Source organism: Salmo salar, chromosome ssa03, assembly GCF_905237065.1.
Source record: "Salmo salar chromosome ssa03, Ssal_v3.1, whole genome shotgun sequence".
Classification (NCBI taxonomy): domain Eukaryota; kingdom Metazoa; phylum Chordata; class Actinopteri; order Salmoniformes; family Salmonidae; genus Salmo; species Salmo salar.
This window is the reverse complement of record NC_059444.1, coordinates 65289131-65315711: the sequence shown is the minus strand read 5'-3', so window position 1 is coordinate 65315711 and position 26581 is coordinate 65289131. Positions and strand designations below refer to the sequence as shown.

Below are 26581 nucleotides of genomic sequence, written 5' to 3'. Positions count from 1 at the left end.
AAAAAAGGTGCTAAGTAGAACCATATAGAGTTCTTCAGTTTGTCCCCATAGAGTTCTTCAAAGAAACCCCTGTGTAGGGTTCTACCTAGAACCCTCTATAAACAATTCCATCAACCTTATTAGCCTTTAAAATTGAATGATCTATGGCAATACATTACATTTCACAAGGCCTTTCTTTGAGGGCCTAGTTATACCCCAACAGCAGTGTTAGGAAACTCCCAACAGGGCATATCAGGCCTGGAAGTCACATTATGCTGGCTTGCAAAGTGATGTGTAATTCCTATTGGAATCCAGCCAGTTAGTATATCCAACAAGTGGAATTGTTAAATCACCCGCAACCTGCATTCAGAATGACTGTCAGTCTCAGTATTCAATCTTCCATAACCTATCTCAATCATCTAAACTGGAACAGCCATCTCAGTAATAGGTGCAATAAATCCAATTACTAACAGATTGGATTATATTAGAAAACGATGTTATTTATCTTTGTGTAGCATGAAATTAATCAACCAATCAATGTACATGCGAAAACACAGATAATACAGTAAAACAAACAATTCTTAATCTCCCTGCAATAGAGCATACTGGGAAATATGATGTATGGTTTTATGTAGAACCCTTCTTGCCTTCCAAAGAATCCTTCTTGTCTTCCAAAGAATCATCAAATAACCCTTTCTTCCCAAAACGGTTCTCAGGATGTTAAAGGTTCTAGGTAGAACCCTTTGTCTTACAAAATAATCCTTGTCTTCCAAATAGGGTTCTTTAGATCAGAACGGTTCTTGGTAGAACCCTATCCCTCCGCAAATAACCCCTTTGTAACCCTTTTTTCTAAGAGTGTACACTCATCATATACGCTGCTACTACTTTGTTTTTTTATTGTTATTATTATCTATCCTGATGCCTAGTGACTTTAACCCTGCCTACATGTACAGTGCATTCAGAAAGTATTCACACCCTCTGATATACACACAATACCCCATAATGTTAAAGTGGAATTATGTTTTTATACATTTTTACAAATTAAGAAAAAATGAAAAGCTGAAGTCACTTCAATATAAGTATTCAACCCCTTTGTTATGGCTAGCCTAAATAAGTTCAGGAGTACAAATTTGCTTAACAAGTCACATAATAAGTCGCATGGACTCGGTGTGCTATAATGGTGTTTAACATGATTTTTTAAATGACTGCTTCATCTCTGTAACCCACACATACAATTATCTGGGTCCCCCAGTCGAGCAGTGAATTTCAAGCACAGATTCAACCACAAAGATAATGTAGGTTTTCCAATACCTCTCAAAGGGCACCTAAATGAGTAAAATTAAAAAGCAGACATTGAATATCCCTTTGAGCATGGTGAAGTTATTAATTACAGTTTTGATGGTGTATTAATACACCCAGTCACTACAAAGATACTGGCGTCCTTCCCAGCTCAGTTTCCGGAGAGGACGGAAACCGCTCAGGGATTTCTCCATGAGGCCAATGGGGATTTTAAAACAGAGTTTAATGGCTGTGATGGGAGAAAACTGAAGATGTATCAACAATAGTGTAGTTACTCCTCAATACTAACCTAGATGACAGAGTGAAAAGAAGGAAGCCTGTACAGAATACACATATTCCAAAACATGCATCCTGTTTGCAATAAGGCACTAAAGTAATACTGCAAAAAATGTGGCAAAGAAATTAACGTTTTGTCCTGAATACAAAGCATCACTGACTAACACTCTTCTTATTTTCAAGCATGAAGTTGGCTGCATCATGTTCTGGGTATGGTTGTCATTGGCAAGGACTAAGGAGTTTAAAAAAATTAAAATAAACGGAATAGAGCTAAGCACCGGCAAAATCCTAGAGGAAAACCTGGTTCAGTCGGCTTTCCAACAGACACTGGGAGACAAATTCACCTTTCAGCCGCACAATAGCCTAAACACTAGGCCAATTATACACTGGAGTTGCTTACCAAGACAACATTCAATGTTTCTGAGTGTCCTAGTTAAAGTTGGCTTAAATTGGCAAAAAAAATGTATGGCAAGACTTGAAAATGGCTGTCTAGCAAAGACCAATAACCAGAGCTTGAAGAATTGTATAAAGAATAAAAAGGACAAATATTGTACAATCCAGGTGTGCAAAGTTCTTAGAGACTTACCCAGAAAGACTCACAGCTGTAATCACTGCCAAAGGTGATTCTAACATGTATTGACTCAAGGGGTTGAATACTTAGTGTTTTATTTATCATTTAATTAAAAATAAAAATGATAATTTTTCTTCCATTTTGACATTAGACTATTTTGTTTAGATTGTTGCCAACAAAATGACAATTCAATTCATATAAATCCTACTTTGTCAAGGGGTGTGAATATTTTCTGAAGGCACTGTATATACTTACCTCAACTACCTCGTACCCCTGTACCCCTGCAAATTGATATGGTATATTGGTACTCCCTGTATTTAGCTTCATTCTTGTGTGTTATTTCTCTTGTGTTTTTATCTTCTTGTTTTACTCTGCATCGGTGGGAAAGAGCTTGTTAGTAAGCATATCACTCTAGACCTGTTGTTGTATTTGACGCATGTGACAAATACAATTGTATTTGTTTCGTTGCCACAAAACGAGGAGATTTACCCTATTTAATGAGAAATACAATGCTCAGGAGAGAGCGCACACACACACACACACATACAGTCATGTACACATGCGCGCACACACACACACAAACCCACATTGCCTGTAACGCCATACACAGCTCTGAATTGAAAATGAGGATAAATAATTGATAAGGAATGCCTTGTGACTGCTTAAAGAATTTGCAGACAAATCACGTCCCATGCTCTATTCAGTGCTAGACAATATACAATTCTTAAACAGCATATACTATATAGGCCTTATGTAAAGTGTTATTTTATCTTAGATAATTCTCTGAAACAATTGGGCTGCTATCATTGAAATAAACAGAGTGAATGAAATTGTAAACAATTAAACAGAAAAGGCAAATGGCCCAAAATGGCTAGAAAAGTTTAGCAAATACAGTATAAAATACTGGATCTCCCAAGTCTATGGCAAGGAGTGTTTCCTGACTATGTGGCCTGAACAGGAAAATCTCTTGCCCTGGTTTTTTACTGGGGCCCAGAATTTTTCCTGGTTAGGTCACATGGTCAGGAAATGTTTCTGCATTTGTGACATTTATTCAGTACACCTTTTGCTTGTGACATGGTTATGTAGAAGCTTTCATCACCGGAAGAGCACCCATCAAATTCAGATTCTTAGCTTGTTGTTAGATCTGATGGAATGCTATTGGTATCAAAACACATTATGGTTGTATTTGTGATTACATTTAGCTAATTTCAAGAAGTGTTGGTCCTTTGGGATCTTTGGGTACTCAAGTGAATCTGATGATGATGTCATAAAAGAGGTCCTCATTGTCTCCACTGCAGAGGTCAGTAAATGGCGGAGCCTGTTGAATTTCCTTACAGCCCATTTCCATAAGCTCTGTAGAATAATTACATTTGTGCAGCCTTAAAAGTTACACTTTTCAATCTTTCCTTGTCTTACTTTGCAATCTCAAACATATTCAAAAAACAGCCTCTCTGCTGATAATGTAGTATTTCCACATTCAAATAAAGTCTTGAGAATCAGGATCCCATATTTAGTTTTTATCTTGTTGTATTGTACAGCATGTTCATCTTTTTCCTATTTCAGAAGCCACTGGTTTACTGGAAAGAGAACAAAGAGATGTGGAGGTTAGCATGAACTGCTTGAACTGGAAACACAAAGGCAATGCTTGAGACATAGAACCTACAAAGAACCTGTTCATTTTGAGGGACAAGGCATTTCTCTATAGACATCTCAGAACTATAGAAGACAGAAAACATACACTCAGTAGGCAGTTTATTAGGTACACCCATCTAGTACTGGGTCGGACCCCCCTTTGCCTCCAGAACAGCCTGAATTCCCCAAGGCATGGAAACGTCTCTCAATTGGTATCAAGGGACCTAATGTGTGCCAGGAAAACCTTCCCCACACCATACACCACCGCCACTAACCTGTGCCGTTGACACCAGGCAGGATGGGGCCATGGATTCATGCTGCTTTCACCAAATCCTGATTCTGCCATCAGCATGACACAACAGGAACCAGGATTCGAAGGACCAGGTGATGTTTTTCCACTCCTCAATTGTCCAGTGTTGGTGATTGCATGGCCACTAGAGCTGCTTCTTATTGTTTTTAGCTGATCGGAGTGGAACCTGGTGTGGTCGTCTGCTGCAATGCCTTTCTGCACACGACTGTTGTACTGCAACATTATTTACTTATTTGTGGCCAGCCTGTTAGCGTGCACGATTCTTGCCATTATCCTTCGACCTCTCTCATCAACAAGCTATTTTCGCCCACAGGACTGCCGCTGACTGGATGTTTTTTGTGTGTTGCACCATTCTCGGTAAACCCTAGACACTGTCGTGTATGAAAAGCCCAGGAGGCCGGATGTTTCTGAGATACTGGAACCGGCGGACCTGGCACAGACGATCATACCACGCTCAGTCGTTTAGGTCACTGGTTTTGCCCATTCTAACGTTCAATCGAACATTAACTGAATGCCACGGTCTGTAGGAGTTTTTTTCGTGAATGTGGTAGTGTACCTAATAAACTGGTCGCTGAGTGTATATTGAATTTCTAAAAACACAAACCGGTTTCAGAATACAGTATGTGCAGTTTATATTACTATGACAAACTTCTTTCTCACAGTCTGTTTTTACCAATACCTGAATTTTACCGGAAAGTTTCAAGTAACCGTGTTGATTGAATAAAGATCCTAAACACATGCGTTCAGACACACCTCGATACTGGGGCCTCAGGGCACGGTTGTTGGGGCAGTCCCGGCCCTGCTTGCTGAAGTTGATGTTGGTGCGGATACAGCGCTGTAGGAGAGGCTGGGCGGGCCGCGTGTTGTCACTCATACTGAGGAATATCTTATATGGCTCATTCTGACTTAGCAGTCGCAGAGAATGCATCTAAAGAGACGGAGTGAGAGAAAGTTGGACAGATAAGGTTTATGGTAAAGAATCTACAGTCTCAAATACGGCCAATTATTAAGTAACTTCTGTCACACATGAGTTAATGTTATTATTGAGTCTATGATCGAGGGTGAGTTACCTGCATCTGTGTGACGTACACAGGTTTGTTCATGAGGATCCAGGTGGCTGTCTCGAAGCAGGGCGGGATAGTCATGGAGCCCTCGTATGTTATAAAACGTGTAGTGTCTGGATATAGATCTGCTATGTTGAGCCCCATGAGTAAGAATGCGTCATCTGGAGGTGGACCAAAACAGAGGTAATCCGATTCATACTGTACCATCCTCAACACTTTATACACTGTATTACAGAATAATAATAAACACATTTAATTTGTATAGCGCTTTTCATTACAGTGTTATCTCAAAGCTCTACACAGGCAAAAAATAATGATAATAAAATAAATACTACAATAAAAACAAATCAAGGCAGGATATAGCAATAGTAGGCTAGTTGCTAAAAGGACTTTCCAGATTAGGACTATAAGAAAGACAGTCTGTAGAAATGTGTTTAAAGACCCGTTTTAAAAGCTCTGATTGATGGAGCAGCTCTCAAATGGTCAGGGAGAGCATTCCATAGGCGAGGGGCAAAGGAGCAGAAGGCTCAGTCCCCCATAGTACGGAGACGTGTGTCTTGGGGTTCTGAAGCAGTGTTGAGTTGCTGGAGTGGAGAGTGCGAGGTGGCTCATTGATATAAATTATATTGTTGATGTAGGTGGGACTCAATCCATTCAAGGCTTTAAACACTAGGAGGAGGATTTTAAAGTCAATCTTATAGTTGACCAGTACCCAGTGGAGTTCAGCAAGGATGGGGGTGATGTGGGCTGACTTCTTGGTCCTGGCAGGACTCTTCTGGAGAAGTTGTTGCCTCTGAAGTGATTTGGTTTAAAGGCCCCCGAACAGAGCATTGCCATAGTCGATCTGGGAGAAGATGAAGGCGTGGACGAGTTTCTCTGCATCTGGCTGGGAGAGCGATGGTTTGAGCCAGGCAATGTTTCTTAGATAGAAAAATTATGTTTTGCAGATATGTTTTATATGGGCATCAAAGGACAGAGAAGGATCAAACTTAACTTCCAGGTTAGAGATGACAGAGGACAGATGGATGACTTGACCGTCACTAGTCGGGCAGATGTTTCCAGCACTAGTGACCTGCTTGTGTGTCCCAATAAGCATAGCCTCAGTCTTTCTGCTGTTCAGCCGGAGGATGTTCTCTTTCATCCATGCCCTGATGTCATCTAGGCAGCTGCCAAGTTTTGCTAGGGCTGAGATGGTGTCCGGATTGATGTAAATATATACTTGGGTATCGTCAGTGCAGCAGTGGAAGTTGATGTTATAGACTCTGAGGATTTGGCTGAGAGGGAGCATGTAGATTAGGAACAGAATAGGATGCAAAACGGACCCCTGTGGGACGCCACATGTGACTGTAGACTCCACCGATCTGGACTCTCCAATCGGGATGTATTGCTTCCTATTGGAGAGGTAAGAGGAGAACCAGTTCAGAGCAGTTCCAGAGATTGAAGTGTGCTCTCTGTGATGCCGCAGGAGGACCACAACATGGTCAGCAGTGTCAAAAGAGCACCGAGATCTAAGAGAAGTGGGAGGCTAGGTGAACCAGATTCTGCAGCCATCAGTAGATCATTGGTAACTTTTACCATAGCTGTTTCGGTGCTGTGCAAGGACTGGAAACCTCACTGGAAAAATTTGTTCAGCTATTTGGAACACAGATGGAATTGAAGCTGGTGTGCAATCACTTTTTCCAGTACTTTTGATAGGAAGAGGTTGGAGATGGGCCTGTAGTTGGATAAGAGGTCAAGGTGGGGTTTCTTCAGTAAGGGGGTGACTGCATCTGTTTTGACGAATGATAGTACCTCCCCGGTCAGCAGGGACTTGTAATACAGTATAACATCCAATTATTATAGTAATGCGATACAAATAAAAGGATGATTAGTGATTTATTTAATGTAATTCGTTTAATTTAATTAAATGAATGAAAAAGGAATGACAATTAAATTAACCAGACTTAATGAAGAGCATAAAACTGAGAGAAAAGAGAGTTTGGGTAGAGGCTGTTAATACTAACTATAGCAATGTTACATAATTGTTGTCTTTAAAGGAATGCCAATTTTCGATCAGCTTAGAACATTTTGAAAGTGCCACCGAGTTATTTCTGTCGTTTAGAAACAGGAGATGACTCAAACATCTCTCAGGGTTGGGGGTAGTTTCTATTGTTACACATCTTCTCTATTGAACCAGGAGGATCACATTGGTAATGTAGCTGATTCATTCAGAAGTTGGAATGAATTTCACTCAATCTCTGATTAAGTCAATCTCTGGCAACCTTCCAATTAGCCAAATTAATTCAGTTGCTAGATATTCTTTTTTATGACGGATTCAGAAATGGAACTGACTACTATTCTATCTGTGACTACTGTAGATTTGACAATGTGTGTGCATAAACCCACACATCTTAAATGCCTGAGGGTGCTTACGTTTGTATGTTATTCTCGTGATGGTGTCTCTGTTCAGCATGCGATTCAGGAATACATTTGGAGACTCGGATATCTGAGAGGGAAGAGATTTAAAAGAACATGAAATATTCAGCATCCGCAGCACAGTCCCATAGGATTCTGAATATAAAGACCACTGTCACTACAATAGGACACCACAGAGAAGGAGATTGTCTGCATCAAGCACAAACTGACCTTTATGAATATGGACACAATTGCTACACCATTGGGGCTCTTGGCTGCCTCACTGTAGTTGGCATAGAGTTCCTGGTTGTAGTGTATAAGTTGCACCTGTAAGTGAGGCGAGATAAAGACAAAACAAACAGTGAGTCCTTCATTTGCTGGTGTTAGACCATGTGAGATAGAAATGTGAATTTCTCTTGCACATGAAAGCATTATGTCAGATTAAACTAATTTTACCCATCCAACCCACACTCGAAGACAAACTCAAGAAATTCAGGAATATTTTACTTTGACACTTATCTGCTCAGTAGAGTTCCAATTTAGAACAGCATTCAGCTCTAATTATCTGGGCAGCCACTTACTTTTGACAACATATCTTCCTCACTTAAAAATGGTGATTAAGGACTGGAAAGTGTTTGCCAATTCTCATTTAAATCGTAACAGACAAACTCAGTTTGGCACCTGATCAGTTTACTGTTTTTCCTTTCTTGTCATAATAATATCGCCCTCCTCCACTGAAAAAGCCCGCTCCCACAAAAAACCCACTGCCATTTGTCGATCCAGCCTTTGCTGTTGCTCTTCTACCCCACCCTTCAAAGGTCCTGTACATGTGATTAGTGGACTGAGTGATAGAGGTAGTTCAGCATATTTTATAATTGTCCATTGTTTGAGGAAATCTTCCACACAAACAAGCCTCAGTAGAGCTGTGTAAAGCAGTGAAGCCTTAACTGTAATGCAAGTTTGATTGAATTGAGCTCTTAGTCTAATGAAAGCAACTTGCAGTGGATTGGATTGTTTATAGACACAACAAAGATAAAGATAATCCCTCTCGGCTCATTGGCTCATTCCCTCTCACCTCTGCAGGGAAGGACTGTCCATTGAGCAGGTGCTCCGAGCCCTGGCCGTCCTCGCTACCGAAGTGCAGGCGGATCTCCTCCAGCCGGTGACTGTAACCCAGAGGCCCACCGGAGATGTTCACCAGGTGAGCCTTGTCTGGCCGCAGCGAAACGTGGCGCCCCGTGTTGTACATGGTGCCTCCCATCTGCACAGAGAGGAGTCAAGTGAGGTGTGGTGGATGTGTGGTAAAAGAGAAGGGGCGCAAGTTTCTCACCTGAGAGACCTCTACAGAAGAGGAAATGGAGATAACTCATGTTAATACACTGAACTAAAATATTAACGCAACATGCAACAATTTCTAAGATTTTACTGAGTTACAGTTCATATAAGGAAAATCAGTCAATTTAAATTAATTAGGCCCTAATCTATGGATTTTACATGACTGCATATACAGGTATGCATCTATTGGTCACAGATACCTTAAAAATAGGTAGGGTTGTGGATGAGAAAACCAGTCAGTATCTGGTGTGACCACCATTTGCCTCATGAAGCGCGAAACATCTCCTTCGCATAGAGTTGATCAGGCTGTTGATTGTGGCATGTGAAATGTTGTCCGACTCCTCTTCAATGACTGTGTGAAGTTGCTGGATATTGGCGGGAACTGGAACACGCTGTCGTACACGTCAATCCAGAGCATCCCAAACATGCTCAATGGGTGATATGTCTTGTGAGTATGCAGGCCATGGAAGAACTGGGACATTTTCAGTTTCCAGGAATTGTGTACAGATCCTTGCAACATGGGGCTGTGCGTTATCATGCTGAAACATGAGGTGATGGCGGCGGATGAACGGTCTCACCACAGTATCTCTGTGCATTAAAATTGCCATTGATAAAATGCAATTATGTTCGTAGCTTATGCCTGCCCATACCATCACCCCACCACCACCATGGGGCACTCTGTTCACAACATTGACATCGCAAACCGCTCGCCCACAGGATGCCATACACACAGTCTGCCATCTGCCCGAAACAGTTGAAACCGGGATTAATCCGTGAAGAGCACACTTCTCCAGTGTGCCAGTGGCCATCAAAGGTGAGCATTTGACTACTGAAGTCTGTTACAACGCCGAACTGCAGTCAGGTCAAGACCCTGGTGAGGATGACAAGCATGCAGATGAGCTTCCCCGAGACGGTTTCTGGTCTTTTATTTTCCCCAGCACAAGGTACACCTGTGTAATGATCATGCTGTTTTATCAGCTTCTTGATATGCCACACCTGTCAGGTGGATGGATTATCTTGGCAAAGGATAAATGCTCAGTAACAGGGATGTAAACAAAATTATTTTATTTCAGCTCATGAAACATGGGACCAACACCTTACATGTTGCGTTTATATTTTTGTTCAGTGTAATTCTTTATCATTTCCATTATGGGTAGAAAAAGAAAAAAAACTCACGCTCCAATTGCACTTTCCCATTACTGCAATGTAAAATTATAATATTCCTCAGGCTCATAATCACAGAATAATCATTTGGGATTGGCTGTAGGCCTGCAGTAAATGAGGTTTTTAAAAGGTGGATTAAAATAAAAAAATGAGAAAATCATCTTCCAAATCTCATCTCATTAAGGAAGCAGGTGAAATTAATAATAAACTGAGAAACCAACTCTCACGTTGTTTGAAGTGACACATCGAAATGCCCAACAGGTAAAGGAAGACCTACAAAGCTTTGTTCCATTCTTTCATAAAAAACTAGGATAACATCAAGATTTATAATGAAATGAGAGGGAGGTAAGGAGAAAAAGTGAAGGGAGGGAGTTCAGTGTTATGCCTGTGTAGATCGTGATGGAGTCATTCATCATAGGGTGATCCACTTAGTTAATTTATTCAGACCAAAAAAGACAGAAAAATATATACAACAAATACTGCCGATGGTTAAATGAAGTAGGAAAAGCAATATATTTCACTTGACATGTTTTTTAATAGCCCTATAAACATGGGCCCTTTCTACTCCCTCTTAGTGCATAATGCATGGAATCAAATGAGCAAAATGGTGAGAGCTGAACATTAATTCAATTCCTCAACAGTGTTATGTATTAGACCAAATCTTCCACTGACACCTATTCTAATTAGTAGGCAAAATAAGCACTCAGCAGGTACTGAGCTGGCACTGGGGCCAATACTTTGTGCATGAGAAGACGGCAATATGGGTTCGGAGTTGTAGGTTCTGTTTTGGGGATGATATAATCTCTACTGGCTAGTAAGCAAAGAAATTTGATGAGGCCCTTTGGGATGTGATAATGTAGCTGGCTTGCTTTGTCATAAAAATATGTTTTCACTAAATCCACATACTGTTCACCCACACAGCCTTCAAAATCCTTCTGATAACAGTGGTGCATTAAAATCTGATAGACAAAGATATAATAAGAACTTTAGAGTACCCACTTAACAGTGCATTTAAGGTAAAGAATGAGTACCTTGAATGAGTAAGCATGTCCACATTTGACTGGTACTATATATATATATATATATATATTTTAAAATAGTTGCAGACAGATTTTAGGTCATATTACATTTTTTTTATAGCAGCAGATGTTTAAAGTTGTTCAGTTCCTGTATTCATCTTGTGTAGCAACCGACTATACTCTAAATCAGTGCTTTTATACTGGCCGGGTATGGTCACATGGTCATTCAATCAAACCAAATCAAATCTCTTAACATAACTTCAATTTATTAAGAGTAGCATGGACAATCAATTGGATATTCTATCACGAAGTGTCTTTCAAATCCTCTCCATTCTGTGCCGTCTCATTGACACCACAGACTAGGCCTACCTAACAGACAGAAATTCTGCAGATGAACATCAATTCCATTCAGATTCACAATGATCATTGATTATGACAATGCTCTAGCTACCTTGAATGCAATGTATTTGGACGTAAAGTCATGCTAGAGGAGGAGCTGACACAATAACACTCCTGTTGAGGGATTTAGTGATTTTGCTGTCCGCTTTAAGCATTTCCAAACAGAGTATAAAAGCTGCTTACCATGAGCAAAAATCCCCCCACGCTTCATTGAGTTAAAAAGGCTTGGGACTAATTGCTGTGCTGCTTCAGTGAATTGAGTCCAAATATTGAGGGCTTACATTTTGGGGACATTTGATTATAATTTGAAATGTGTTTTGTATCAGGTTAGGTTAAACTTTTCCCCTCTGCTGTACAGTGGACTGTCCCTCAGGCTTGAGAGATAGGTTCTACAGTGCCTTCAGAAAATATTCACACCCCTTGACTTTCCAAATTTTGTTGTGTTACTAAATGGGTTTCAAATGGATTTAATTGTCCTTTTCTTTGTCAATGATCAAGACAAAATACTCTGTCAAAGCAGAAGAAAAATTCTAACATTTGTAAAAAAAGAAATCCCACAGTGTCTGGTGGAAAGCAGATTGAACCAGGTTTTCCTCTAGGATTTTGCCTGTGCTTAGATTCATTCTGTTCATTTCCTATCCTGAAAAACTCCCCAGTCCTTAAAGATTACAAGCATACCCATAATATGATGCAGCCATCACTATGCTTCAACATATGGAGAATGGTACTCAGTAATGTGTTGTATTGGATTTGCCCCAAACATAACACTTTGTATTCAGGACAAAAAATTGCTTTGCGGCATTACTTTAGTGCCTTGTTGCAAACAGGATGCATGTTTTGTAATATTTTTATTCTGTACAGGCTTTCTTCTTTTCACTCTGTCAATTAGGTTAGTATTGTGGAGTAACTACACTGTTGTGGATCCATCCTTAGTTTTCTCTTATCACAGCCATTACACTCTTTAACTGTTTTAAAGTCACCATTGGCCTCATGGTGAAATCCTTGTGCAGTTTCCTTCCTCTCCGGCAACTGAGTTAGGAAGGACGCTTGCATTTTTGTAGAGACTGGGTATATTGATACACCATCTAAAGTGTAATTAATAACTTCCGCATGCTCAAAGGGATATTCAATGTCTGCTTTTTTTAAAATGTTTTACCCATTTACCAATAGGTGCCCTTCTTTCTGAGGCATTGGAAAACCTCCCTGATCTTTGTGGTTGAATCTGTGTTTGAAATTCACTGTTCGACTGAGGGACCTTAGAGATAGAGATAATTGTATGTGTGGGGTACAGAGATGAAGTAGCCATTCAAATATAAAGTTAAACACTTATTTCCCATAGAGTGAGTCCATGCAACTTATTATGTTACTTTTTAAGCCAATTTTTACTCACAAACTTATTTAGGCTAGCCAATACAAAGGGGTTGAATACTCATTGACTCAAGATATTTCAGCGTTTCATTTTTTATTAATTTGTAAAAATGTCTAAAAGCATAATTCCACTCTGACATTATGGGGTATTGTGTGTAGGCCAGTGGCAAAAAAATCTAAATGTAAACAATTTTAAATTCAGGCTGTAACAGAACAAAATGTGGAAAAAGTCAAGGGGTGTGAATACTTTCTGAAGGCACTGTACGTGTCATACCTCACTTTTATGCAGAACACAAGACTCTCCCATTATTATATCAATGAAAGTAAATTGCAGTGACTGCCCTCAAAACAGTGAGAATGGGAGGTAGTTTGGGTTTTCCACCATGTTTTGAGAAGAGAAGTTAGACTAGCTTTGATTAGATTATTAAATCCCCCATCAGTTCTCTCTCAGTTCCCTGGAGGCCCTCTACTGTCTTTGCCTGAAAAATACAAATTTTACATTTACACCATTTAGCAGATGCTCTTATCCAGAGCAATTTACAGGAGCAATTAGGGGCAAATGCCTTGCTCAAGGGCACAGCAACAGATTATTCACCTAGTCGGCTCTGGGATTCTAACCAGTGACCTTTTGGTTACTGGCCCAACACTTTTAACCGCTAGGCTACCTGCCGCCCTCTAACTGTGGCCTTTACACTCTGAAGTGAGCGCCTCTCTGTGGGGAAATTCATTCTATGCAACGAGGCACGTCTACAGGCTCTGTTTCAAAGTTGGGATTTTACTGAACTTCACACACACTCAGCATGAGATCCACAATAGTAGTATAATGGAGAGAATTGTGTCTCTGGCTAAACACGAGCAGCAGAGAGAATCTCCAGTAAACACACATTGACAGAAACACTGCCTGTTCCTGGCAGTTCAATGCAGTTGGGGTGGTAAAGCAACAGAAGGCATGTTATTTGTTCCGCCAACACAGTAAGGTTACAATATGCAAAATAGAAATCCTCACAAAATCATGCACGAGAAGCGCACCCGTAGCTCCCTCTTTGGCTGGTTAACCATCATTTTGCAACATGAAAGACAAAATATGCTAAAACATCTCCGCCAATAAAGTGTTTTCTAAATTCCCTGTTCATGGTGTCTGTTTGAATGTTGTGTGGACCTCAGACAACCCCTAAACATCTTTGTTAAAAGAGATTCTCAGTACTTTTGTATAATATATTTTTTCATTATTTTATAGTCCTAGTTAAATTCTCTCTCAATAACTTTCTTCCATGATTATTGTATTTATTATAATTGCATTTAATCCTGTTCAAGTGTTCACCATTACGATATGATATACTTTATTGTAAATTTAAATGGAAATTCATTCTGTGACGCCAGAATATAAATACACAAACACAACACAATATACTACATGCAGTACAAAAAAATGGAAAGTTAGTACACAAGTCACACATTTACATTTCCACATATTCAAAGTCTCTGCAGCCTACTGACCTGCCGTGTATTGGGCCTGCATCTGTCCTATGTCCCACTGTTCAGCATCCTGCATCTGTCCTATGTCCCACTGTTCAGCATCCTTCATCTGTCCTATGTCCCACTGTTCAACATCCTGCATCTGTCCTATGTCCCACTGTTCAGCATCCTTCATCTGTCCTATGTCCCACTGTTCAGCATCCTGTATCTGTCCTATGTCCCACTGTTCAGCAGCCCTATGGCTGATGGAATGAAACTTGCCTTGCTCCTATTCTTACTGAACAGTGAGACCCTTAATCTCTTTATGCTAACTCAATCTTGCTCACTCACAGAGCTATGGCTAATTTAGGCTCCAAATTTCCACCCTGTTAGGTTCCACCCTGGTAGGATTATGCACCTAACAGGTTGGAAAATGCACAAAAAAATAAGTGACCAATATGTTTTTCTGAAAGTCAAACTGGTAGAATACAAAATGTATGAGGTCCAAAAGGCACCGCAATGTAGGAATGAGTCACCAAAGTTCCGGAGCATGTCTTTAAGTGGTGACACTCCATGTGAAGCCTGTCAGAATGATGAATCCTCCTGTTATTTGACCCAACACTCACCTCACCCACCTTACTTCTCCTTTAGTCTCTGTCACTCCTAAGCCACTTTGTACTCCCTCCCTTCCTTGAGGATTCAAAGTCTGGGATTTGAACAGATTGAGGACATTGAAGTCCTTCAACCTTCGAAAGGAACTAAGGTAACTTTTTATCTTATCTCAAACTTGTCTCTTGGTAATAGCAGGCTGTTTTCTGGATAAACAAAAAAAATAAGGATATTCTAGCCCTGGATTACATCACATGAAATGGGTTATACTGTATAATTGCACCAATATTTTCAAAGGACCGACATTTCCCGGCTGACAGTTTTCCTCATGGGTGCTTTGCAAAATGCCAACTTGTTGCTTACTAAATGTTTTCTATGAGCAACTGTTTGTGCTTTACTAGGGTAAGTTAATGAGAAACTACGTCTTCATGAGTGAATTTGGTGACAGTGTGTGCGAGTGAGTATGGCTTTGTGGACATCATGGGAGCAAGTGAGATAGGAAATGACTAATGTCCTGCTATTGACTGTCGCAGCATCCAAATGATTACTAAATGTCAACACGTTGAAGTCAATTCAAAGATGCTATGAACAGAACCATTTATCAAGCAAAGGCTTATCACCACAGTTTCATGTTGTCTTTTTTCATGACAAAGATTGCCACACTAAATCACTTCTTAGGATTAATTGTCTGTATCAAGTATCTAAAATGCAAATTGCTATTCAGTCGCTGCCTGAGCATACAAGTTGAAAATATTTCCCTAATATTCAAGTGAAGTGAGCAAATACACTTCCGTAAAAGTGCTGTTTTTGGAGTGCAGCAACTGCATCTTATCATTTGATCTTTGACCATAACAAGTCTATTTCACACTTTCTCTAACAGTTAAATGTCTTTACAAAACAGGTTCCTCAGAATCTCAGCATCCCCTTCACCTGAGCATCAATCTCCATCTGAAGTTTTCTGTGGTAAAGTAAGACTCCTCCACAAGGTCTAACATCCCAAGTGCTTAATAACAAGATGGAAATTCATTTACACAACCACCTTTTTCAAGCAACCACCTTTCATCAAGCTATAAATCAAAGCTCAATGTTAATCAGGAATAACATGTATTCTACTTGTGTGTGAGCTGAGTTTGTTTGTATGTAGTGTGTAAATGGCACATGACAATATTTAAAACTAAAATAGTGTATACATCTCAATAAATAGCTGCAGGAAAAGAGGCAATTAACTGGGAGAGTAAACATGTCCATCTGTTGATGGACATGTATCTGGGAGTATCGAGTAGACGAGCTGTGGCGAATGTAAAAACATCCTGGCTAACTTCATTTATCCCCTCTCCCACAGTCCTCCCACAGACACACGCCAGCACAGATGGCCCAGCTCTCTGCGCTCTCGCTCAGCAGATGCACACTAGCATTAATCATAAAACAAGACTTACAAAGAGAATTTAACCCTCTCTTCCATGTACTGCTCTTTGCCAATCCTTCCTGACTCCTTGTGGTAACAAAATGAGCGTACTATTCATGGGAACCAAATGCTGGGGGAGGGGGTGGACTATCTTAATCAAAGGTTTTTGTCCTCTGAAAAATGGCCACCACATACCTTACAGTAAGTCAATTTTCATTCTTACACAACACCGCTAAGAACCAAAAGATACATCAATAAAATGTAATTGCATCAAATAGGCTCGGTAATAGTTAAATTGTCCACATTTGAACTACAGTACTGAGTGTAATTCTGTTGTCGTTCTCATTTTACATGATTAGTGATTTCCCCTATTCCCTAGTGGACCTTAAGCCCTGTGGTGAACGATGGTCATGCCCCCTTGTCCCCAGCTTGCAGCTTGAGCTTGGGGCATCCTGCCAACACCCTTTGATAATGTTAGTGAAATCCTACAATAAATACTATCTGCTATATGGGTCATTTGATGGGATCGGGATGGGAGAGATTCAGATGGCAACTGTGAAAGCAGAGCATGATGTACAACTAAAGGAGAGCCATGGGGCCAGATAGCAGGGGTGTTGCTAGTGGCATTTAGAAAATTCACCCTGTCAGTGTAGTCGAAAGAATTCTGAGAGAAGATTTTAAAATTTGATGTTACTTCATACTATAAATCTACAAACGCTTATTCTGTAAACAGAATTTTTCTCACCTACACCTCGTTTTGATGATGGCTGAGCATACTAGTCCTTATTACGCATTGAAAATATAATATGAACACACACAACTGGAATCCAATAATAGCCTCTAGATGATCAACGTCTCCTGAAGTTTAAGTCCTGATGCCCTTCAGATCTACAAGCTCAAGAGTCATCTGGGAGTTCAAGATCAGGCTTTCCACAATCTCCTTACCTTGCTGCGTCCACCTGTGTTGAGACGTAGAGGGGTGAGGAAGGGGTCAAAGATCATGTGACTGGTCTCGACGTTGACCGGCGACTGCCTCTTTCCCATGGCACACAGGTTCCAGGCGGAATTCACTAGCCCCCAGAAGGATGGTACTGTGGACAACAAGCACAGTTCAATTTCCTTTATCATGTCTAATATCACGTTGATGTGTGAGATGAGTAAGTTCTTAAACAGCGCTTGGACTATAAAGACTTTGACAGGAACCACTGAGGAGGAAACACGGAGTAAGGAAATGAAGTAAAGATATCCCTTTAAAGTCCTTGCCTTACTGTAACCAAAACAGCAGCAGGTAGAGTATGGAGTATGCCATCAGCACAACATTCCATATTATGATTGTACAGTACTAGGAAGAGCCATTTTGAGAGAAGGGCACGTGAGTAATGCCAAAGTTGATTATGTATGTATGTATGTAGATCCTACTAGGGATTTAGATAGAATCCCTCTATATCAGAATCAGTTTAAATGCTTCCAGAATCTGATTTAAGATCAGCTGAAATAATCTTAGTTATCCGTCCCTCGTTACTTGCACATGACAGAAGGGACTGGGGAGAACCCCTCCTCTCCTCTTAGTGTGGCTCAGAGCCTGGCAGTGGCACAGGAGCAGGGCAGCTGTGACAGATGTGGCAGGCCTCAAGAGTGCCATCACTACCCCTTTCTGACACGTGTGACATCACCCAGCCGTGATTACATCACGTGGGCCGGCTTGAGTGGAGAGGGCCGCCCAGCTGTGAAACAGATGAGGGTTCAGGACTATTACGTTCTCTCCCTTAGCATAGGGATTAGAGGCTGATACTCATCTGAATTGCCGGACAGAGACTCCTGGGACAACTAGTACTTTTTCATTGCTCTTAATTCATGGGCAAGGGGCATGCCTTGATGGGCAAAGCCCAATGGTGGTTAAGGACTATCAGATCAGTGCCACAACCCCTTATAGATGTTTCTACAATAAGAGGAAATCATGACTAGGAGTCAATTTCAGAATTAAGAATCAGCTAGTGAATCTGCTAAGTAGCTAAATCTCAAAGTAATCTGAATAAAGATTCAACTAGCAAATAAGCAATGGATTAGTCACCCTAAGATGATCAGTGACCTATATTACATGCTGATCTTGGCCAAACTACTCTTAATACATAATAATGAAATACAGTAGATGAGGATCTGGAATGATGTTGGAATCTCTGAATGTCAACAAAGCTCATGTTGCATATCTTCCTGCTTTCTGAGCCACCACATTGTTTACCAGTTGTAGCTGCACGTGTAGTGGGTTCAATATAGTGTTTACCAAAAAAAAACACAATGTTTAGTAAAATGATCACAAAATGAAGCCTAGGCATTTTTAACTATAATATCATTGTTTTAACGAACTGATCCAGGGAAAAATGTACACTGTTGTTGATAGTTTCGAAGGCAGTATTTTGGCAACAATTATTACTTTTGTCAAAAAATTAGGTAATGTGACATACAGTATATGAAAGCCTTTGTGTCCTAAAACAATGATGTAACTGTGTTGTAATCCCACTCAGTGACATTTGGTAAGCACAACAGTCGCAGGAAAGAGAGCATATGTCCTACTGAGAACCATGCTCAAAGGAAAAAAAAGATAGATTGCCATGCGTTGAGTGTAATGCTAACTGTTGTATTAACTTTAACCACTTTAATTGATTGTTGATTTGGTGGAGCAAGAGTGATAAAAACATCGAAATAAATGACGAGGCATTCATTGTTAAGGATGCTTCATAGGGCAGATTCAAACCAACGTTATTGTTTTGGCAGCGAAAGGTGCTTAGAGATGCACCTGGACATTACTGAGGCTGAGCAGGAAAGACAACAATTTCCATTAGAAAACTCAGCTAGAAAAGTATAAGTATGTCTAAACCCTCACGTGTGAACTCACCCCCTTTACCCATGCTGTATAGTGATCATGATCTCTATTCCAGTACAGGTATATTATTGGATCAGGTAGCAGGTGCATGCAGCAGGTGCAATGCAGTATGTCCCAGCCAAGAGCTGAAAACCAGACCCTACAGTACAACTACCTCTAGGGAGACTTCACAACACGTGTTGGGATATGCAGCTAATTGAAGTCTAGAGGTTTTTTCCAGAGCAAAATAGTCAGGATATAAACATAACGTTACAGAGAACAAACTAAAATGAGAACATAAATGTCAATGGGTCTGGAGAGACCACTAGGACTGAGGACCGGCCAATTCACAGCAATCACAATTCACTCTGATTTTATATCAAAATGACCAGGGAAATCCTCCCCTCAGATCGTAGGGATTACATTTCCAATTTTAGAAGCAGCATAAACAAAGAAGACAAAATTGGGACAGGTTGCCGTCTATTGAACCTGCTGGACTGTGCAGAGACACTCCTGACTCCAGGGTAATGCCTTCCTCAGGTCCTGTAGATATAATTAGAGTGGAGGAATAGCTGATGATCCATCATGCAGTTAGCATCAGAGAGCAGATGTCTTGGGACGTGAGAGAACTACAGATGGAACTACAATTAGTTCAAAAAACTGTGTTGCAACTGCAATATTGTTTCCCAAATACTAGGACACGGTAGACCTTTTCACACTCAGGCAACCGACTCATGAAAACTATAGGCTATGGAGTGTGAGACAATCAGAGAGTAATGATGAAGGGAGAATTGTTCTTCAATAAACAGTGCTTAAAAGGGTGCTGTAAGCCAAGGGGTAATTCCATGGAGCAGTTTATTTAAAAGGCAGCTGGGTGTTTGGGGTATTGGTGGGCAGGTAGTAATACCAATTCCAAAGGAGGAGCCTGACAATGTAGAACAACTAGCCAGGTTTCCATCCAGTTGGTGACAGATTTTCATGCGAATATTCTAAAATCTGCAAAAAAACAACATACACATTTTCTTACCAGAAATGTTTCCATCAAGTAACAGACTTGTTTGAGGATAAAAGGCTGTGTGTGATGATGTAATGCACATAAAAATACATTTCCATGTACTGAATAAAAAAATACAAGTTAGATGGGTTTCCATCACATTTTCTACTCTACCGATGGAAAAGGTTTAATGTAAACCTGGTTACTAGCAAGCTTCTGGTTTGACAGGATAATATTCCTAGGTCTAGACCTTCTTATCACCATAGAGGATTTAACACCATCTGCTGTAGGAGGTTATTTTGCTCAGCCCTCAAACAAATCAAATCTTACTTTGACATGGCAAGGAGGAATAAGCCACTGCTTTTCTGACCTTTCCTTTGAGAATCTTCCTTTATCACAGCTGTAAATTACTTGGCTGGCTTGCCTATAAATGATTTGGTTGTTAACAGTCTTAAATGTCAGCCATAATCTAGCACCTTCACACAATGTTTTAGCTTTGAGGACAATGTTGTAGCTAGTGTTGCTCCAATACCAAACCTATCCGCTCATCCTCCATGCCGCCATACCTGCAGGTAGAAATACAGCAGCAATATGCTAGAACATATGTATGTTCATCACATTAGTCGGTGAGTGGGAAAAGGAGGAAGAAGGGCTTAACATTATTATAGCTCTGAGTGAGAGTGAAAATGTAAAGTGTCCTGTGAATATGGCCTTTTAATACCATTAGAAGATTATTGAGAGCATAGTAATCATAATTCTATTCTAGCCTCTTCCCATTCCATTTAAATTCCCCCAGAACTCTTTGCGTGGGAGGGATTCTGTTTCTTCCTTCCGCACTTCTTTTTTGCCCATCAGTCTTTGCAAGGGCATCTGTGTATGTGTGTGTGTGAGAGAGAGAGGGAGAGAGAGAGAGAGAGAGAGAGATAGCTGGCTGTGATCACTAACTTGGTGACCTACTTTCCAAGACTGCAGCACATACAAATAATAATACAGAGTTATGCTCCTGTAAGAATATACAGAAGGAAGGTGATACCTTTGTTTCTGACAAAAGGTTCAGTTGAATTTAAATCTGTATCAAAAAGTTAATGGGCCAAGGCATAATTGCACTCTTCTTGAGCCTGTTTAGATCAATTCGATTTCCTTTCTATTTCAAAAAGTCAAGTCTTTAATTAGATGGCTACAAATGTACATTCTAGCTGTAGAGTTTCCCGTTTTCATCAAAAAGGGCTTGAGGCAAATTAATGTACAATAGCAAAAACATCCCACCAACTTGGCTTCCACCCATATGACACACAGCACATACACAGAGTCACTGTCACTTGCAGTTGACTGTGTGTGGATGTCTCTTCTCCTGTGTAAAGGTCTCTGTGGTGATAGACAGGAAGCTTCCCTGTTGCTAGGCTGAGAGGCTGAAAGGGCTCACCCCCTGAGTCCACACACTGATACACTAGCAGCAGACATAAAGTAAAAGGTCAGGGAGCATCCCACAACCTTCTACAAAAGACTTCCAAATGCCTCTTTGTCACCTGCTGTGCTTATCTGTCACAGCTAATAAATAGGCCTTTCTCCTAAGGTAATCCAATGACAGAGTTACACATGGAGCAGTTGAGAACAGCGCTGGCCCTCGAGGCAGCAGTTTCTGCTGGTGTCACATATCCTTATAGGAGCCCATTGGCTCATCCAAATTTTCACCATTCCTTGAGGCCCACATTGACAATTGGGGTGGGATGATACCAGTATCGCGGTACTCGTTAGTATTGTGGCAAAGGAAACAAAACACAAAGCGGATTTAACTTCTTTAGGAAAACAGCGCTAATGTTGGAAACAAACATCATTATGTAGTCATCCAGAGCAGAACCGGCGCCAGAATAAAGTGACCAAGGGGGCAGTGGAAATCAGCGAGGGGGCTACATTTTGGGGTGTTCTTGCATTGGAATTATATTGATTTCTGCCTATCACGCTATACCAAAATAAATAAAGTTCAAATGCAGAGACTCCGAGATCATTGAGTGCTTTTGAAGTGACAGGTTGGCGCGAAATCTGTAATCTATCTCCGCTACGCTGTATCAGTGTAAAATAGGGGCCTTCTAGCAGTCATAAGGACACATATTCAGCAGGAGGCAGGCAGGTAGAGATGCAAATTAGTTGGATTTATTTTACACAGCACTGGGGTTTCAAAGATGACTGTGATATTTATATTTATATGTAAACGAGCACTGGGTACATGATACACATTGACCAACATGGTATGTCCATTTGGTGAATGTAGATTAACAGAGCAAATAAAGGACCATCATAGCAGTTGCCCCAAGGCAGATGAACACTTTGCCCAGGCCCTAAACACTGTCCAATAACCTTTTGGCAATGCAGGGGTACAAACTTCCCCACATGGGCCTTTTTTTCTAGCAGGTAAGGGAGAATTCTCTCCTGAACGATGCACAGTGGATACTGGGGTTGTCTCCAGACTCCCCAGCAGTGACAACTTCCGTGCCACTCCCAGGAAAAAATGTGCGGTGCAGTCCTTTTCTCTCCAAGCCCAGGGAAAGGGTCAGAGTACACCCTGTCACCCTCTCCAGGCTCCGGAGAGAGCTAGGTCATCATCAATTCAGTGTCAGTCAATGTCGGGATGAAAACCTCACACACCCAATCACAGGGCAGACAATCCTGCAGAGCACCCCCCTCATAGGAAGAGCAGAGGAGCAGGAAGGAGACAATTGGGCCTCCAACAAACTGGTAAACTTGACCCCGCCCTTATAAATCAAAATCAAATATTACATGCCGAGGCGCATCACGTTATTCACATAGCCTACCACAGAGATTCACGTTATTCACATAGCCTACCACAGAGATGAGATGCATTTTTTCCCCCGCTTTTTATGGAAACTCAAAGGAGTCATATCTAACTGCCCCAGTGGCTTTCCATAGCCCCCCTACACACACAGTGGCGCGCCCTGTCCATTGTGCTGACAGCGAATATACAGATTTTTTTGCTCTTTATAAAACTAAAACTGAGGGGGGCTCAGCCCCCTTTAGCCCCCACGTGGAGCCAGGTACGATCCACAGTCACATAATGTACCTTTTAACGAATAACAGCCTCAAACAAGAAATGTCGCCAGAATTTGGGCTTATGTTGTATTACTGAAATGTTACCAGACAACACTTGCTACACAGTTATATTGGTCATTCGATCCTTCCTCATTGAAAAGGTCTGAGACCTCTATTTTATTCATTGTGCTGCCATTCTTCTTCTGTATACTTGTATGTCTGTGCTCCCCTTGATTATGGAGTAAAGAAGCACAGGGAGGGAGGAAGATGGAGAGAGGGCTGTGATAAAAATTTCATAAGACCTGCAGTCAGAACAGTAGTGAACCTGAAGCTCCTGCTGCAGAGACAGAGAGCGGAGGAAGCAGCCAGCCCATGTCAATAACACTGCCCAAGAGCAAGAAAGTTGGTAACAAGCGAACCCTCCTGGTATACAAGAAATGTTCCCTTCCCAAAACAGAGAGGAATGTTTGGTCTGGCTTTCTGTTACAAAACAACCCACTGGACAAAAACTGGTTGAATCAACATTGTTTCCATGTCATTTCAAGAAAAATAATTCAATGTGATGACATTGAATCAATGTGGAAAACTGATTGGACCATCTCTGTATTTAATAGTGGGCCATGGGACACCAAGGCTTTGAGTTCATGTGATGTCAGTGTTTGTTCAACATCTAAAATACTTACCCGGAACAAAGCTCCCTTGGACAGCATCTTTGTACGCCCACCAACCGTCATGAATCTTTGGTGAAATTAGCTGTGCTGCAGTAGGAAAAAAACAAAACCACTGTAACCATCATGTCGCTGAAAATGATCATCAACTCACTTGTTAGAACACTTAACTTTCACTTCTTTTTAAGTCTAATATTACCTTTCAAGAGACAATGAGAGAGATTAGAGATGAATTGAGGCCCTGGCTTTTGTGGTCAGCCTGACCACATTAAAGAGAGGTTTGGAATGTTCCAGTGGGTACCTCCATTTAATAGGAGGTGTTACGTTACAGTACAAATAGAATAATGGTCTGGTTAATAAGACAGAAATGAAAAGTAGGGAGATTGGTGCATTGCCAAGGGAAGTAGGGTGCACAAGCATTTCACTACACTCACAATAGCATCTACTAACCATGTGTATATGACCAATAAAATGTGATTTGATTTTGATTAGGGGTGCTGCAGTACCCTCAGCACCCCCTGAAAAATCAGAAAAAAGTATAGAAATAAAGCAACCAAAGGTTGCGTGTTCGAGTTGGGTCGGGGACAACTGTAGCATTTAAGCTAACATGTTCCCTAACCTCAACCTAATTCTACTAACCTGCAACATAAATTCTCCTAACATTTGTCCTTACCACAAATGCTAACAAAAGAACAAGCAGCCTGGAATCGGAGCAAGATGTATAGTACTTCCTTTTTTTAACCTTTATTTAAATAGGCAAGTCAGTTAAGAACAAATTCTTATTTACAATCATGGCCTACCGGGGAACAGTGGGTTAACTGCCTTGTTCAGGGGCAGAACAACAGATTTTTACCTTGTCAGCTCAGGGATTCGATCCAGCAACCTTTCAGTGACTGGCCCAACCTGCCACCCAATACGTCCTCCAAGATGCATTATACATTTCATCATCCAATTCATATGATATTGTTCGGCCGGGTAAGACATGTGATACTACACGTCCTCCAATTCATATGATATTGTTCGGCCGGGTAAGACATGTGATACTACACGTCCTCCAATTCATATGATATTGTACAACAGCTATTCCATTCATAACATATCATACTTAATGGAGGGAAACTCATTTAGATCCCAAACCCTATGAATTGCCTCGAGGCCAAGTTGTTGTGGTACAGGTGGTAGAGCCCCTGCCTCTGCACCACACAGGATCTGAGGATTGTGCCCCCTGTCAGTTTTCCTCTCTCTTACTCTCTTGCTACATTGGTGGCAGGCAGCAATGGGATCATTCCGGGGGTTTCTAGGGCACTGGTTTGCAGATGGTGCTCTGTGCGAATGGACAATTCTCGAAGGGAGAGAATACTGAAACACTGTTTATGTGAGTGTTCTACTGCCTCTATCCCAGGCCCAGGGTTTTGTGGTTCATCACTTGCCCTCTGAACTTCTGGATCTTGGGGCCAAGCCCCACGGTCAGCTGTTCTTCCCACTAAACATCATGTCAGCGGTCATGAGGGTAAGAGCATAAGATACAATTTATTGCTGTCTGGCAGATGTAAATAAGAACAGAAGTTAAACATACTTGAAAAGTTCCATCTATTGACAAATGAGTCTCTGTCATAGCTTATTTTGGGACAGAGGCCTCCTAGGATGCAGACAAGATATTCTATGTGTTTGCGATGATGTAAGATGTGGGTAATAATGATATCCATGCAACATGTAAAGCGCATCTGTATGTGGAACACGCCTAATGTTGAATCTAATCTCAGCATTACAAATTTGAGAGGCGCAAAGAGATTTTGTAAAATGTTCTCTCATTTATACCAAATTGGGGGCGGGACAAAAATCTATAATCCTAAACACAAATAGCCTATTATATAATATTATGACTAAGATTCACGAGAATGGCTAGATAATCAACGATTACAGTAATTGTGTTGCCAACTCACGCGCAAGTGGAATAAATATTTTCTTTTGTGACCTTTAAAGACTTGTCATGCTTAAACCTACTGAAACAATTATTGGTAGACAGCTGCAACACCCGTGCCCTACATTGCACGGTTTACAGTTGCAACCGTATCGCCAACAGAAGACTATTCTGTATTTCCTTATCCAAATACATTTAAATGTGTCACAATATTCTGGGGTTTGTTCAAGCCCTGAAGTTGAGCTCATCACTTAATCTCATGTATTCCATTTAATAACCGCAGGATTCCAGGCTTACCTGATGTACAGATGAAATATGCTTGAAAAATCAAAAATATTTCCCAAACGATATGCATTCTTCATTCATTCCAAGTTAATTTTGCAAAAGCTTAAATATATTAATTGTAAAGTTTGAGTTCTTAACGATGACAAACTTTGATGAGGCATTTTCCCCAAACCGTCAACTATCCAAGGTGTCACATTCAGAGTGGTGCGCGCTCTGCCAAAATGGTATGCCAAAAGAACGCGCGTCAAAAACCACGAACGCTCAAAACACGTTGTAATGTGAGCCATAAAAAATATATATTATATAATTACGACACGATGCCGTCGTTCGCTTCGCCATTGAATGTGTTTGAAGACCGAGTACGAACTGAAGCTACATGACTGGCTATCTTTGAGTGGACTCAACTTGTCACTGCGTGCCGCAGACCATCACCATGGGCAGACTGGTCTCGTGGACTAGACGTAGCATAGTAAACGTAAGTAAGGGACACTCAAATTAGTATAATACTTTATGTTTGGTATGCTTACAT

The 26581-nt window shown here is 40.9% G+C and overlaps 1 protein-coding gene across 1 annotated transcript; it reads right to left on the bottom strand.

Moving 5' to 3' along the window:
• Window positions 1-2807: 2807 nt before the first annotated feature.
• On the bottom strand, window positions 2808-26469 carry LOC106601265 (carbonic anhydrase-related protein 10). Its single transcript, XM_014193344.2, has 9 exons — window positions 26065-26469; window positions 23862-23936; window positions 17225-17370; window positions 8601-8786; window positions 7757-7852; window positions 7544-7616; window positions 5138-5292; window positions 4821-4995; window positions 2808-3702 (listed from the first exon to the last, which is right to left on the bottom strand). Exons 1-9 carry the CDS (start codon window positions 26120-26122, stop codon window positions 3680-3682), a joined length of 987 nt encoding a protein of 328 aa, XP_014048819.1. The 5' UTR covers window positions 26123-26469; the 3' UTR covers window positions 2808-3679.
• Window positions 26470-26581: the final 112 nt, after the last annotated feature.